The following is a 15,807-nucleotide window of genomic DNA, read 5'->3' as shown; positions in this document are numbered from 1 at the left end:
AACAAAAGAAAACACGAGAATAAACTTTTTTTGATCTTCAGGTCTTTCTGAAGTTCTCAGTATGTGAGATTGTGAAAAGCCTGTTGTGAAAAGTCTGCGTTCAAAGCTGCCGGTGACATTTTCTCGTCTCGTCTGACCACGCTCTGACAACAGACTGGTCTGCCTTGCAACTCCGATGACAATAAGCTCCTCTGATTGAACTGATGGCTCCGCTGAGTGCTACCTTGTTGTGGTGTGACTTTGAACCAATGGACGGAAAAAACATTCTGTTGATTCACCAGTCTGAGATCGTTCCACAGCTGTCGTGACAAAGTACACGCAACACAGTCTCAGTTTGCATTTAACACATACAAATACATGCACTTTCTACCATGTGAGAGTAGCCTAAACACGCCGTGTGTGTGTGTGTGTGTGTGTGTGTGTGTGTGTGTGTGTGTGTGTGTGTGCGAGAGAGAGAGAGAGAGAGAGAGAGAGAGAGAGAGAGAGAGAGAGAGAACACAATGAAACGTATCCTCTGTTTTAGCCATAAGTCAATACTAAAAATCTGTCGCTCTCCCTCAGTAAATCAACAGAGAGCAAAGACTCTCTGTTGTCTGAAAACCCAATCCCCCAAATTTGCAGAGCAGTTTTTATTTTTAAAGAAGATACATGGGGTCATGTGAAGCAGCATAGGTAAAGAAACTAGTGAATTATCCTTGCTTGTTCAACTATACTCTCCGACTAAACATTCTGGGTAATAATTGCTATAATAACTTAACTTTTTATTTATTTTTTATTTTATTTTATTTGTTTGCCACTTTTGTATTATTTCCTGAAGGGTTGAAGTGTTGTTTAACGCTTGACCAGCAGGGAGCAGTAGATCACCTGGCATCTTGACGTTTTCACAACGTGCACTGCCATGAGGACCAGGCGCAGAAAGTGAAATGTGAGAAATAGGTTATTTAAAGACAAGTCCCCGCAGAAAGAAGAGACAAAATGTGACGTTTGATGGCTTTTTTCCTCCCACACAGTGATGCGTTTGAAGGTTCTGCTGTGGATCAACTTAAGATAAACCTCAGTCCTCAGTTTGTGCCATAAAGCTGTGAGTCATACACTAACATTATGGCCTTAACTTGGAGATTTGGCCAAATATACAAAAAGTGAAATAAATAAATGAATAAATGAATAAATAAATAAATAAATAAATAACAATAAGCACAGTAACAATCATCTTAACCACCTAGCACACACCAGATACAGGAGGTAACTGTCGGGTTAACAGGTCAGTTGGAGTTGCTCATTTTGAGAACTGTTCACCATGAGCACAAAATAACGGCGTGTTTTCAAATTGCGCCACATCAAAGGGGGAAAAGAGTTTGTGCTTCTGAGTTCCCGCTCTGGTCAAGTGCACTTTGAAACAGTGAGCAAGGTGACATTAGGTCTGCTGGCCCCCCTTCTTTGACAGGATGTCAGTGTGGTTTGGTTTGCTGTTGTTTACGTGTCATTTCACAGTAACACCTCTGCTCGCTCACATCTTGTTTCCATTTTTTTTTTTTTTAAAGAGGTGGTAAGAAGGTTTAAAAGAAACAGTGTCATTGTTTATGTGCAAGAAGTTTTAAAGCGAACAGTGTCATTGTTTATTGTTTACGTGCAAGAAGTTTTAAAGCAAACAGTGTCATTGTTTATGTTGTGATACTTGGCTGTATTGCTTTGTTTACTTGTCGGTCTTGTTTTTATTTGACTTTATTTTTATTTTTATTTTTTTTAAATTTGCTTTTAAAAGTACAGCTTTTAGTCAATGGTTGAAATACAATCATTTCTTCGATGCTGTAAATGCTCTCAAAAATGTAAACAAATGGAGTCAATCAAATTTATATGTTAATGATATGACTAAATTATTAATAGTTACAATTTTGACATTCGTGCTCAGTAACAATCATGGTAGCACAGCTGCATCACATGAAAAATGATTTTATAACTTGTAATTAAAGCATTACAGGTTCAGAAGTCTTTTTCTAGTACATAAATACTAATCGATAGAATATAAAATAGCGTTCTATGCACTCCGAGGAAACACTTAGTAGCATTGCTAAAGATTTGTAAGAGTAATGTTTTGCAATTCTAAAAGAAACAAATAAAGAAAGAGGTCAATGCACTAAAAGCAATGCACAAAAATATGTTTGTTATGTTGTGCAATAAAATAGGAATGGTGTTCAATGCTGAAACTCATTGCATCCTTTTTTAAAAGAGAGTCAGACAGTGACAGCTGAAAACAAACAGTAACAGGTCCTTTGAATGAGGTCAGTGTTCACCGACCAGGAAGGGCAGTCCAACTGAAACGACTGCCCGTCAGCAAGCAGGAAACGTTGTCAAAGCAAACAGACCAGAAACACTCACTCTTGGTTTCCCTGCATACCAAGAGTACAACTGTACTCTACCTTATAGATTTATAGTCTTATAGACTAGCTATGGTGTAGCGCATGCAAATGCCTATACAGTTGCATCACCACCCCATTCAGTGGTCACACCTAGATTGTGAGTTGTACCACTTGCGCTCTCTCATCTTCACTGTCCTTGCATGCTTGTTGTTCAATGCATCATTTGCAATGAAGTCATTGTTTGACGACCTCTGCGCGGCTGTGCTGGTTCTCAAAGTGGTCAAGGCATGTTATCTGCTTGAGTTGAACGCAACTGGAATTTATTAAAGTTCTTCCAGATATTTTACTTTTCCCCCAAAACAACCCCAGGTATTAAGGAGATCTTGTGGCCTGTGTGGTTTTGTAAACTCTGACTTTGTAGGGTTTTGTTTGAAGTCCAAATGTGTTGTACTTGTACTTCTGAAACATTTTTTCAAAAGTACATGTGTGTGTACACACACACACACACACACACACACACACACACACACACACACACACACACACACACACACATCCTAGTCATGTTTTTTTGCTTACACACTGAAAATAAAATAAAAACAATCCAGTTTTTTTTTACTGGGTTACTTCACGCCCTCAGCAAACAAAAACTAACATGGTTTTAATGTATGTGCATCAGCTTTTACGGGTGACAAAATGTTGCCTATGCATTTGCAGTTTGCTCTGGAAAAAACAAGAAAAAAAGTAGTGGGTCAGCATTTTTTCTTAATGGATTTAAGTTCACTTTTAAGTGGTTGTCATCTGTACTGATATAGAATGTATGCACAATAACATGAGTCAAGGCTGTAAAAATTTGCAAGATGACTTTTTTTTGGAGAGAATTGTTTTGCTTTGCTTTGTTGCCATATAATCCCTGTGGGTGCTATCATACAGTAGCTTGTCTGTAACTTGTATCCTGTTGGCCTCAAGTGTGCTTGCTTTGTGTGCTCAAATGGTCCAGTTTAAAGCAAATGTTTTTGTTCCTTTGACCTGATTTCCTTTACTCAGTACATCTGCAACACGCTCCCTTCAAACATCAAAATGCCACCATGTTTTTCTTGTCAAAACTGTGTCATTTTCAATGCTAAGGTTGAACTTTTTTTTTTTTCCGAGTGTAAAAAGGTAAAATGTGCATGCGTACAACAAGCAAGTACATGCACAAGTATTGGCAATACTTCTGATTACTTTGAGTGCTTATTTTTTTAAAAAAAAAAAAAAAAGAAAAGGCAAAAGAAAAGCTGCGGAATCTGAATTCTGCCTCAATCTTAACCAGTCAGCTTAGCCAATCACAAACAACCTCAGCGTCATATAAATGTGGAGCATGTCCGTTCAAACGCACAGGATTCACACCGCACAGCTTCAGGGATGTTGCCTCTCTACATTTTTTCCATGCTCTTCTGTAAGTTCTTAAAGATTTTTTTTTTTGTCTACTGCTTATCTATTTATTTATTTCCTTTTCCCAGATCATTTATTCTGTTCCCTCCTTAATAAGAGGCCTTAAACAAATCTATCTATCTATCTATCTATCTATCTGAAATGACAAATAGATAAAGAAATGACAAGCAAGGGGGAAAAAAAGAACACTTTAATTTACAGACAATTCTGTGTTTTTCTCGCAGGTCAGACACCATCATCTGTTCATTCCTCCCTTATAATTCAAGACAGTGGTATCATACCAACAGCCGTCGGGCAGACAGTCACTTTACACTGCTCTTGTAGCAGTGACCTTTTAACTTTTTACGCTTGGTACCAGCAAAAATTAGGCGGTAAGCCCCTTGTCATAGCAACCCGGATGAGGCAAGGTCAGGCTAACCTGAACGATGAGTACAAAGCCAGGTTCAATGTCACAAGTGGAAAAGGCATTAACCATCTCACCATCTCCGGCCTCCTGCAATCTGATTCTGCAATGTACTACTGTGGCATCTTGGAATTCAGTGCCATTGAATTTGGAGAAGGAGCCTTTCTTCACGTCAGGACGTCACTGCCCAGCGATCCGTTGGCTGTCCATCAGCCGGAGCTGGTGCAGCTTCCACTGGGACACTCTTTGAATTTGAGTTGTTACACACATACTAAAGAATGCAAAGAGGAGCAGAACATGTTTTGGTTCAAACACAGCGCTGGTAAGCTCGCGATCCTGTACCGGAATGTTGGACATTGCAAGAGTGAATTCAGGTCTGGCACCAGAAATTGCACTTCATACTTTTCTCTAAAGTCCATGAACTCCTCTGATGCTGGGAAGTACTACTGTGCCCTGGCCTCATGTGGGGAGATTGTGTTTGGAAATGGAACGCTCGTGGAGCTTACAGGTTGGTGGTTATCCCATGCTGCATTAAATTAACCTAATACATATTTCGGTGGGGGGATGAAATGTTTGTGAGATACAACCTTTGTTTGAATGTAGGAGATTCAAGTAAAGTCACCTATCTCTTCTACGGCCTGATCGTGGTGTTGGTGGTTGCAGTCACCCTGCTTCTTGCCTTGGCTTTTGTCCTGTACAAGTTAAAAAGTCAGAGTTGCCCGATCTGCAAAGGTAGGCTTTTCGTAAAAATCCCATCTTTATTTTTGTACTGATCTGCACTTGATCATATAAGCAATTTATTTTTGCAGGAACTGTTTCACATACGTTGTTTACAGCAGCATCTGAGGCCATGGTAGGTCAAATATCAGCTAAAAATATAATTGCTTGTTTTTTTTCTCATCTAATACATTTTTATTACAATTTCCTGTTATTTTGATCCTCACCAGGACAAAGGTGAAAATGTCCTCCACTATGCTGCTCTGAGTCTTAAAAGAAACAATGAACATCATCGCCAACAGGAGACCGAAGAGAATGTCTGTGTGTATTCTAGAGTTCGGAGTAGGAAAGAGTGAAAACTGCCTTTACTTTTAACTCATAAGAAATATATGTAAATAAATAAAACCTGTTTTTATTCATGGCATTTTTCATTAAAATGTTTTCTCGGAGTGTTGTGTGTTGTCTATGTATTGACTCTGAAGGTTCTAGAAATCCCCAATGATCTATAAATACCACCAAGTTGAGCACATGGTTGCTGCTTTTCGAGCTTCATGGTTTGTCTTTCACTCCTGTGGTGACGGTGCTGTGAACCTCAGAATTTCCATTGGTGGAAACTCAACACGAAGCAGAGTCTGCGTGCAGCAAGACCATTCTGCTGCTTCCTGTCCACAGCACTTCTACCAGTTGTATAGAAGGTGTGAAAAAAAACAAAGGTTAAAAAAAGAAGCAAGTTAGTATGATGTGAGAGATTAACAGACAAAAATAGTCAAGACAAGGCTATTGGTATACACTGGCACCATACCATACGCCAGCAATTTGTACAATGTTTGTTTGAGTGTAATCACCTTTGAAATAAATTAGAGTTCAGAAGGCATTTGTTCAGTGATGGCTCATTTTCAAATGCCTATCGCTGCAGAAAGTGCTTGTGAAATTTATAAGCTGCATGCATTGACTGTGTGGGAGCTCAACATCGTGGCAGAGATATACAGACTGGAGAAGTTATTGCTAGCGGGTTAGCTTGAAACTTGATTAAATACTGTAACTCTGCAAATCAAAGCATCAAGGCATGACATGACACTGAAACAGTCTTTGTTTTATACACCAGTCCATTATTTTTGAGGTGCTGTGGAACTGTGGTTCCATGCATGCTCTTTGTGCTACTGAAAAGCTTTTTTTTTCCTCCCCTCTCAAATGTTCTGAGAGCACACCACAAAGCCAGAAATGAAAGGTTTTTGTTTTTTTTTCTTCTTCACCATAATCGTTATGAGGCTCAGTTGACAGCATGCTTTGGTTATGTGCTTTTCAATGCTCATAAGCTCTTTGTGATTTCAAACAGGAAGTCTTTGCAGTTGTTTCTATTCAGTGCGTGCCGCAAAGCGCGTATGCACCTGTTGTGTCCATCACATCATGTATATAAAATAACAATTTTATAATCATAAAAATGCATTCAGTAATGTTATGTCACAAAATTACTCAATAGCATCATGTAAGAAATTACAAATTATGCAAGAATAATGCTCAGCAGCAAAATGACCATTTTATATGTATATCCTTTTAGTCACCATATTGAGCATCCTGTTACCCATGCTCCCCTAGGATTTCACTGGGTCTCCTCCAAGCCAATGGGCATCGTGAAAGAACAGATCAGTAGCAAATACAGTTCAGCAAGTACAGCAAATTATACAAAATGACAGAATGCACATTTAAATGTATTTTGTATATACTGTGGAGGTATATGAAGATCATGCTGCTGTTTTCAGTGTGATTCCCTCATGACCATGTCCTCCAATGAGAATGTAAGGTGGTGCCCCTCGTTAGCCAATCAAAGTCTTTCTGAGACAATGTCTACTGTATTCAGTTCAAAGATTCAGATAATTTAACGCAGCTTCTTCAACAACAATGATCCCACATTTGGTTTTACTCAGTTTGACTTACCTGTGCTCAGGAACAAAAGGTAAGTTGCGTACCAGTATATGCATCAACTTCTACTTTCTCACTTTTTTCCATATTATTTTCAGTCTAAACTGAGATGTTCTTTTTCAAACCTTTCCAGCTCTGGCACAGACAACTCATCCAAAATCATCCAATCCTGTCCATGTCCTCAAAGAGGGTGCTTTTCTGTCAGCTAATGTTGGTGACAATGTAACATTTCAATGTTTCTATGACCATGATGAGGATTTGGTGATGTTTTACTGGTACCAGCAGACGTTGGGAATGCAACCAAGGCTCATTTCTTCTAACTACAAATACAAACAAAATAGTATTTTACATAACGAATTTCAGAATGATGCTCGTATTGCTGTGGTAACAGGGAAGGGTGAAATAAACCTCACAATCACTGATTTACAGACTTCAGACTCGGCTTCCTACTACTGTGCAGGTAGCGATATGTTAACTCTTAAGTTTTTTGGGGGAGCAACTGTCAGTGTCAGAGCCTCCGGAATAAACATCCCAGCGTCAGTCCATCAATCGCCGTCTTTGACCATCCAGCCAGGACAAGAATTGACTCTGAACTGTACTGTCAACACTGGGAGCTGTGGTGGACAACACAGTGTGTACTGGTTCAGACACTCCGAAGAATCTCGTCCAGGACTCATTTACACCCAGGGACGGAAGAATGACCAGTGTAAGAGAAGAAACAACACACCAACACCAAAGTGTGTGTTCAACCTGCCTATGAAGAGCCTGGATCTTTCTGATGATGGGACCTTCTACTGTGCTGTTGTCGCATGTGGACATGTACTATTTGGTGACGGGACCAAGATCAACATTCAGAGTAAGTCTCCACACAGCGTGCTTGATGATTAATTCTGAATAGTTTTAGCAGATTTTTATCCATTTTCTGTCACTTCTGACTTCTCAATATTTCTTCCTCTTCCTCCTCCTTTGCTTAGAACCTGCAGAGTCATCTCTCCTGTTGGTTTCTTTGATCTGCGCTTTGGCATTCACCGTCATCCTTGTTGTTTTACTGGCGTATGCAGCATGTACGCTGAGCAAGAGAAACAGGTGCCAGTGTAAAGGTAGGTTTGCTTTAAGCACATCATATTGTGAATTTAGATACTTAAATATGCCAAACTGGAAGACAACTGTTTAAGTTAAAAACTAATTGGCTAACTAGTTAACCAATGATCAAGGTCATCGTCAAACATAAATAACTAAAACCATGTTAACTCTGTCCACAGTAAGAAAAATATCTTTAGGGTTTAGTTTATATATATCAGTATATGACATTTATCTATTATTAATGTGTCATTTTGGTTAATTGAGAATTTAGTATTACTAAAGTAAAAACAAAATCAATAAAGAAAGAATGAGTTACTAACGGCTAATCTGATGGCTTCTCTTGTTGATTCATATGTTTCTTTGTTTTCCTAGAATTGCAGTCTACAGTGCTGACCAACACAGATGTAAGTGTAAGTCAACAGTCAACCCTGAGTGACAAGGACATGTTTAGATTTTTTTTCTTATATTTCATTTTAAGATGGGTCTAAAACAAATTTCTGTTTTATGTTCAGTATGACTCTAATTGTTTTTAGCTGGCTGAAGTAAGTTCACTTCCTCTTGTGGACAGTTGCCGTTGTGTCCTTCGGTACTGAGTATCTGGGCTCCATTAATGTGAGCTTTGTTGGCATGTGCGTGATTTCAAGTTGATTAACTCAACTCAAAACCACTGTGAAGACACTGGAAACTGAACCTAGAGGATTTCAAATCAGAGTTTATAGTTAAACTTTCAGTTTCCTAAACTTCCTTTATCAAATAGGCCCCGGATTGTTTATTATGATATCAACACTTCTCTCTGTTTGGTTGCAGAAGTAGCTCATTTTAAAAACTCTGGTTAAACTTGTCCTAAGTGTTCATCATGAATGTACTAAATATTGCAGGAAGCATACAGCTCATAAACAAGGTGTTTATTTAAATGAGCTAATATTACCAGTTGTTTTGATTTTATTTTTTTTAAGGAAAATCAAGATCCAAACAACCTTCAATATGCTGCTTTGATGGTGCATCGTAAAACAAGATCAAGAAACCAAAGGGACGAAACCGTCAGTGAATGCATTTACTCCGGTGTGAAGAATTAGAAACAAAATAAGTTGTATTATCATATTAACTTTCACTGTTTGCTGAAAGTGAATCACTTTCAATATGCATGTTGTAAATTATTGCTCTGTGTGAAAGTTATAATAGAAATGGTTTTGGAAGCCATCAGTTATTGCCAGACAGTTACCTCTTTTTTTCTTTTTCTTTCTTTTTTAAACAAATAAATAAATAAAGGCTCTATAAACTATTGTTGTTTCTGCCTTTTTGACAATGTTTTGTCCGCTGGTCGTATGTGATCCAAACCCAGAATCCACATTATTTGGCAGCACCGTATAAATCACCCCACATGGAATAGTTATGACCTCTTAATGTGGGGGTATCCTGAGTCCTCTCTGCAGAATATGTAACACACGTTTTGATTATGTTCTTATATTTCATTTTAAGCCGTTTGCAAAACTTTTTCAACTGTGGAGGTGTGTCAAAAAAGACTGATATTTGTGTTCAGTATGATTATAATAACTTTCACCAAAGCATTCTTACTGTATGTCTCATCAGTCGCTTTCTCCTATGACACTTCTCTCTTGTTCGTACATCAGTGTTTTTTCATCACACAATTTTAATGTGGGCTTTGTATCTTTTGTATTGTCATGGTGCAAGTGCTTAGTTATGGTTAAGCACTTCCTTTAGAAAATAAGTGAATTAATAAAACATTTTTTTAAAAAAGCCTTTCGGTAAACCACTGTTATATCTGCCTTTTTGACAATGTTTTGTCATAGCTGGTCTCATGTGAACCAAATCCATCCATTCTTTGGTGTCACCATAAAAATCACCCCACATGGACAATATAGCGGACCATTTGGTACTCTATTGTTAAGTGTAGCATAATGAAAGGTTCTTTTCCTGTTGTTTGTCATTGTTTCTCACATGTTGAAAGTCAAGAGTTAAACGTTTGTGTGGTTTTGAACAGGAAATCAAAACAGCACTCTCTCACTCCACCAGTCATTCTTAGTCGGTCCACCATCAAGGTCTACAACAACTTTTCAAATAAAAACTGATATGTTCAATCAGTCATACTGCTGTTCTGCATAACTGCAATGACAAAAAGTGTGAAGGTAATCTGTACGTTGGTTATAGAACCAAGTTAACCTCCTCCAAAGAATTATTTCAGGCATCACTATAAACAGTTTTCCAAACTTTAACCTTGAACTTCTATTTCATACTGAGGCAGAAAAAGAAAAAGAAAAACTTCCCACAGTCAGAGGTATCACCTGTTCTGCCAGAGGAATGTAAGAACACAGAGAAAATATTTATCATGGAGAGACATAACTTGGCAGGTAATTTGACATTCCTTCTGTTTGTTACATCACAAAGACCAAAAGCATTTATTTAGGTTTTATGTTGACGTAAGGGCTGGCATTAGCAATGCATCACTACACTTAGTCTACTCACTATTCACCTTGGTGTTTAACAGAACTCTTGCCAAAACCATGACATCATTATTCAAAAGTGATCATTATTCTGTGTCTCAGAAAATATTTCAGTCTTTTTCCTCACATTAGTCTTTTCATATGAACATACTACAGTGTTCTAGTTTTGTTAGACTGCCATTGCAACAGAAATGCTGTTGCAACTGCATCTGTGCTATTGCAGTAGAGGAGTGGCTGTTTCTTGCTGGAGTGCCTCCCACCGTTTCATACTTAACGGGATAGTTCACCCTTTTGGCTAATCCAACTATTGATATAATCTCTATATCTAGGTATATTCCTTTCAATTATAAGTGGCTGTTGTTTTCTGAGGTCTTGGGGGTAGAGACATGAGCTGCTCAGCGGATCAAATGGAGGTGAACAGGTCTCCCCCTTCAAATCTCATCAAATACCCAATGCAAGATCTCCAAATATTTACCTCGTTATGAAATAATAATGTGACATTGAACAACATTGTTGTTTTCAAGGCAAATACATATGGACATGTAATGAAGGGTAGAGTGATTTCAAATGTTCATGTTCAGTGCAGCCACTCCCGAAATCTAAACAATACATTTGTTGTGAAGAAGTTGACTTACTGCAAAGTTTGTCTCTTCTGACGAACCTTTAACCAACAGGCACTGATCACTAAAGGGAATTCACCCACTCTGATGATGCTGCCACGGGGAGGCTGGCACCATGCAGGATGTTAAAGTGAATTGTGAGTGATCTCCTAGAGCAAGTGACCATTTCATTGATTTGAGGACAGAGGTGACATTACTATAAATAAAACCTCCATCTTGAAGAATATGACTCAAGCGCTGAAAATATAAACCACAACATAGATACATGGTACATAAATATATGCATAAATATAACTACTTTGTTGTCTGGAAATATTCTACCATTTGTGAACCACCCAACAGTCACTCACTATTTAAAAATGTGCATAGGGTGTCACTTTTGTCAGCCAATCAAGTGCAGCCCTCTGTGTAAGAGTGGTGGAGAACGTATGGTGCTCCAGTCCCCACAACATTGTGATCGCAATGACATCTCAGAAGACTTTCCTATACCTACTTAATCTTTGCCTGTGGAAATTTGGTAAGTTTGTGTTCATTGCTTGTTTGTTTGTTTGTTTGTTTGTCTTAATTTCCCGAAACAAATCTGTTGATGTGTAGTTATTGTGTCATAAAATACTTATTTCCATTTTTTTATATGCAGCAATGACATCCAGCCTTAAAAAGTCCTTCTCTCAAGAGACAAGCTTCATAACTGCCAATGTTGGAGGCACAGCGACATTACAATGTTTCCGTGAAGACAGCATTCATGTTCAGTTTTTCATGTGGTTCAAACAATCGCTGGGACTGGAACCAAAGCTCATCTCCACATTTTATGAAAAAAGCAAAGGTGCCATTTTCCAAACGTATTTTGACAAGGAAGGACGCTTCAAAGTGGAAACTGAAGACAAGAAACATCACCTGACAATCAAGAATTTGCATGCGTCAGATTCTGCAATGTACTACTGTGCCTCTAATTATGTTAACACATTTACATTTGGAAACGGCACCTTTGTCAGTGTGAGGGGTTCAGGAACAAACAACACAGCTTTGGTCTATCAGCCATCATCTGATGGCATTCAGTCAGAAGACTCTTTGACTATGAGCTGTACAGTCCAGACTGCGAGCTGCGTTGGACAACACAGTGTTCACTGGTTCAGAGGCTCTGGAGAAAGCCATCCAGGGCTCATTTACACCCAGAGAGGAAGCAATGAGCCGTGTGAGAGGAAAAAAGACAAGGCAAACACACAACCACACATGTGTGTATACAGCATGAAAGGCCATAACTTTTCTCAAGCTGAAACCAACTGTGCTGTTGCCGCATGCGGCCAGGCAGTATTTAGGATTGGGAGCAAGCTGAACAATGAATGTGAGTACTTAAATGTTTTTTCTACTACATTACCCTCTGTATTACCTTCTTTATAATCTTCATTGATCGATCCCTGGTTCATACATGTCAAATATGTGTGGGTAACAAAGCAAAAATAATATACTTCATATTTAATAAATATATTTGAATAACACATATGCATATTGTATGTGTATTCTGTTCTGTTCAGAACCATTTATTTAATACAGCTGAACAAGCATAGGATGAAGACTTATTCTGTGTTAATTAGAACATTAGAATTTTAAAAACTTGTAGTCTTTTTCTAAAAACACAATTCTTGTTTTTGCAGATGAGGCGAACTTGTCCGACTCCCTTGTGCCTTTTCTAATTGCACTATTAATTATCGTCATCATGGTTGATGTTTTTCTGGCTATCCTTGTTGCAAAACTCCAGAGAAGCAAGACGTGCCTTTGTAAAGGTAATGCATTCTATTTATTGTTATTTTTCATTTCTGTAGTATGGGGAAATGATCATCTTTGTCTCATTGTTAAAACAGAGTCCAACATTGTCTCATCTTCTGAGATAACACCAGAAGCAGTGAGTATGATTGATGTGGTGCTGAATAACTTCCTACATGACAATTTCAAAACATTTACCAATTGATACTTAATCTCCAGGACCAGGAAGACAATCTCAATTATGCTGCTCTCAGGAGTCTAACGGGGAACCGATCAAGAAGGCAGCCAAGCAACGCCGTCAATGACTGTGTGTACGCCAGTGTGAGGCAGTAGAATGGGATATATTCCATTTGTAACTTTATTTTTCAGTCTTTGTTTCCCGCGGAAGACTTTGTTAGCTTTATGATGCTCTATATCATACTTAATTTCCAAACATTATTTCATTTTAGCCCATACATCAGTGGAGCAACCTTGCATGCATGAACACCTTTCCAACAATTAAAAAAAGAAAATCACTTTTACAGAAAACAGCATCGTCCACACTTCATTTACAACTTTCTGCAAATATAATCAATTTTAACATAAGGCTACGGGCCCGTTTACACAAGGACAGGTTTCTCTGAAAACTGTGAAAAAAAGAAGAAAGAAAGAAATGGGGCAGTGATCGATGTGATGTAGGGTTAGGGTTAGGGTTATGTAGTATGGGTTTTATGTCTGTTCTGGGAGAAGTGTGTTTTGACACATCTTCTAATGTGGATGCGATGGAACACCGGCCCGGTGGGCAACGTGAGGGAGACGGGCTCGACTTGGCCGGTGGACGACGAGAGAATATTTGGAAACATGTATGAGGACTGTGTATGGTGACCTCAAGCAACTTTAGTTTTAAGACTGTTTGCAAAGCACAACCGATGAATCGTGTTGATAAACTGTTAGCCACCACCACTAACTCCGTGCTCTGCTTGTGTGTTGTGTTCGCTGGCAGCGAAACTCAAGAGGCAGCGATTCTGACTCGCAAATTTCGATCCTTATAGCGATTTTTACGCTGCCAGCATGTTAACATTGGTTGTATAGAGCTATTCTTGCTTTCTGCTTTGTGTGGACTTAAGTTGTGCAGATATTCTTGTCAAATAATAAACGACTCCATGACTCAAGTGATCGTTTCAGCGCCCATATTTTCTCCGCTAGGACAGTGTTTTCATACAAGTCAACAGTATGAAACAAAATCATTGTAAGCCCTATTAAAATGTCTTGCAAAAATACAAACAAAAACACGGTTAGTACAAAAAATAAAATAGTTCCGGGGACACGGACCTTTGGTCCGCTTTGCGGCCGTAACTCAGCCCACGCTGGACATGTACGAAGTTCGATTAACCGGTAAACTGCTGCTGAAAGATGGTAAGTTTTTAAATTGTGACAGTTTTGTAAAATTTGCTGTTTCCTCTCAACTCCCGCACCGGCAAACTAAGGAAGTGTGGCTCAGCAGCGTGTGACCAATCACAGTGGAGTGGGCTGGGCTGGAGGCATACATGGAGGAGGCCTGGGGTGGAGTGAGGCAAAGCAGACCGTTTTCGCAGGATGCAGGAAATACGAGGAAGCGAGCAGCGAGAGACACGATCTACAAAGATCACAGTGCGGGTAATCGTGTGTTGCTACCCTGGAGGGGCCAGAAATCAAATACAAAGGAATTGGTGACCTTTAAGTTTTTTGTTCATGATTAGAGAGGGGAATCATTAAACTAATAATTTGTCCAATAATGTATCCAATGGCACATCATAATTGCCCGTAGGTCAGTCTCCTAGGCCTATGCTCAGCAACTGGAGGGTCGCCGGTTCAAGTCCCACATTGCAGCATAGACTGGTTTCTGGAAGGGTCATATTTACCTCCTGGATACTGCTGAGCTGCGCCAAGCATGACGCAAGTAACCACTATTGAAATTGTACATTGCTACTGCAACGATCTGTGTTATTCCTAGTTTGTAACTTCCACTTCTACATTTTATTGCAGCCATGTTTGCTAAATTGTCCGTCTTCCATCTCTTGGCAAAACTACCGTAGCTTATCTGCTTCAAACAATTGATAAAACCAAACTTATTTGCATTAACATTTCCTTTTTGTTTTGCCATGATAATAAAGTAGGAGATATGTGGAACATATGCAGCAATGCATCAGCAATAGATAAGTTAGCCTAAAGAACAACTGAGAAGAAAGGCACAGTTGTTGTTCAATCACAACAATTTTCCCTGCGGTGTTTTTCTGTTGTTGTCGTTGTTTTTATTGTGAAGAATGAGGGCTGAAATTAGCAATGAACCGCTGGAGCACTTCATCCACACAGCCACTCCGGTCAGAGAGCGAGACAGGACACAATTTAGCAGCTTTAAGGTCTTTACTCTTACTGAGGTAGCACAATACCAACAGCAGACATGAACACAAACTGAGAGAGAGGCCCAGCACAGATGCAAGGGCCCTTTTAAATCACTGGAGGACCCCTTAGCTGCCTGCTAAGGTGCCCGATGAAAAACATACCAAAAAACACAGTTCTCTGGAGCTTTAACCCTTGGGATTCGCAACAGTTGTATTTAGCTTTTAGATATATATATATGTATATATATATATATATGTATATATATATATATATATATATATATATATATATATATATATATATATATATATATATATATATATATATATACATATATACATATATATATATGTTATTCTCCGGCTATATATATGTGTGTAGAAACCAGTCACTTTCTATGACTTCATACTCATCTCTGATGCCTTTCTCTAATGGAAAATAGGGTTTGTGCCCTATTACTGGAATTCTGTATCTTGACAGGATTGGCATTATATATACTGTATATATATAGGGTCAAGATTGACCCTTGGTGCCAGATTGGCACCAAGGGTCTTTTGCTCCCAGTTAGCTGCCAATTCTGCACTGCCATTTTTTCAGGAAGCTGGTGTGGTCAATCCAGGCGCGTTTGTAAATAGAGTGACTCCAAGATTGGATGCGTAGGTCACCGTAGCTCACCGGCAAGCCATATA

The 15,807-nt window shown here is 38.8% G+C and overlaps 3 protein-coding genes across 3 annotated transcripts; all 3 read left to right on the top strand.

Annotated features, from left to right (window-relative positions):
- Nucleotides 1-3,744: 3,744 nt before the first annotated feature.
- On the top strand, nt 3,745-5,781 carry LOC142894227 (uncharacterized). Its single transcript, XM_076035497.1, has 5 exons — nt 3,745-3,795; nt 4,016-4,702; nt 4,798-4,926; nt 5,004-5,047; nt 5,142-5,781. Exons 1-5 carry the CDS (start codon nt 3,762-3,764, stop codon nt 5,265-5,267), a joined length of 1,020 nt encoding a protein of 339 aa, XP_075891612.1. The 5' UTR covers nt 3,745-3,761; the 3' UTR covers nt 5,268-5,781.
- Nucleotides 5,782-6,797: 1,016 nt separating this feature from the next.
- On the top strand, nt 6,798-9,460 carry LOC142893431 (uncharacterized). The gene is made up of 5 exons (XM_076033994.1): nt 6,798-6,865; nt 6,965-7,687; nt 7,806-7,931; nt 8,287-8,318; nt 8,871-9,460. Exons 1-5 carry the CDS (start codon nt 6,811-6,813, stop codon nt 8,988-8,990), a joined length of 1,056 nt encoding a protein of 351 aa, XP_075890109.1. The 5' UTR covers nt 6,798-6,810; the 3' UTR covers nt 8,991-9,460.
- A 1,908-nt stretch (nt 9,461-11,368) lies between these two features.
- On the top strand, nt 11,369-13,398 carry LOC142893430 (uncharacterized). The gene is made up of 5 exons (XM_076033993.1): nt 11,369-11,513; nt 11,634-12,338; nt 12,649-12,777; nt 12,856-12,896; nt 12,977-13,398. Exons 1-5 carry the CDS (start codon nt 11,459-11,461, stop codon nt 13,088-13,090), a joined length of 1,044 nt encoding a protein of 347 aa, XP_075890108.1. The 5' UTR covers nt 11,369-11,458; the 3' UTR covers nt 13,091-13,398.
- Nucleotides 13,399-15,807: the final 2,409 nt, after the last annotated feature.

The sequence above is a fragment of the Nelusetta ayraudi genome, unplaced genomic scaffold (genome assembly GCF_046127955.1).
Source record: "Nelusetta ayraudi isolate G7.1 ecotype Tasmania unplaced genomic scaffold, CSIRO-AGI_Nayr_v1 ptg000042l, whole genome shotgun sequence".
Lineage (NCBI taxonomy): Eukaryota > Metazoa > Chordata > Actinopteri > Tetraodontiformes > Monacanthidae > Nelusetta > Nelusetta ayraudi.
Note: the sequence above shows the minus strand (reverse complement) of the source record. Positions and strands in the feature narration are given on the sequence as shown.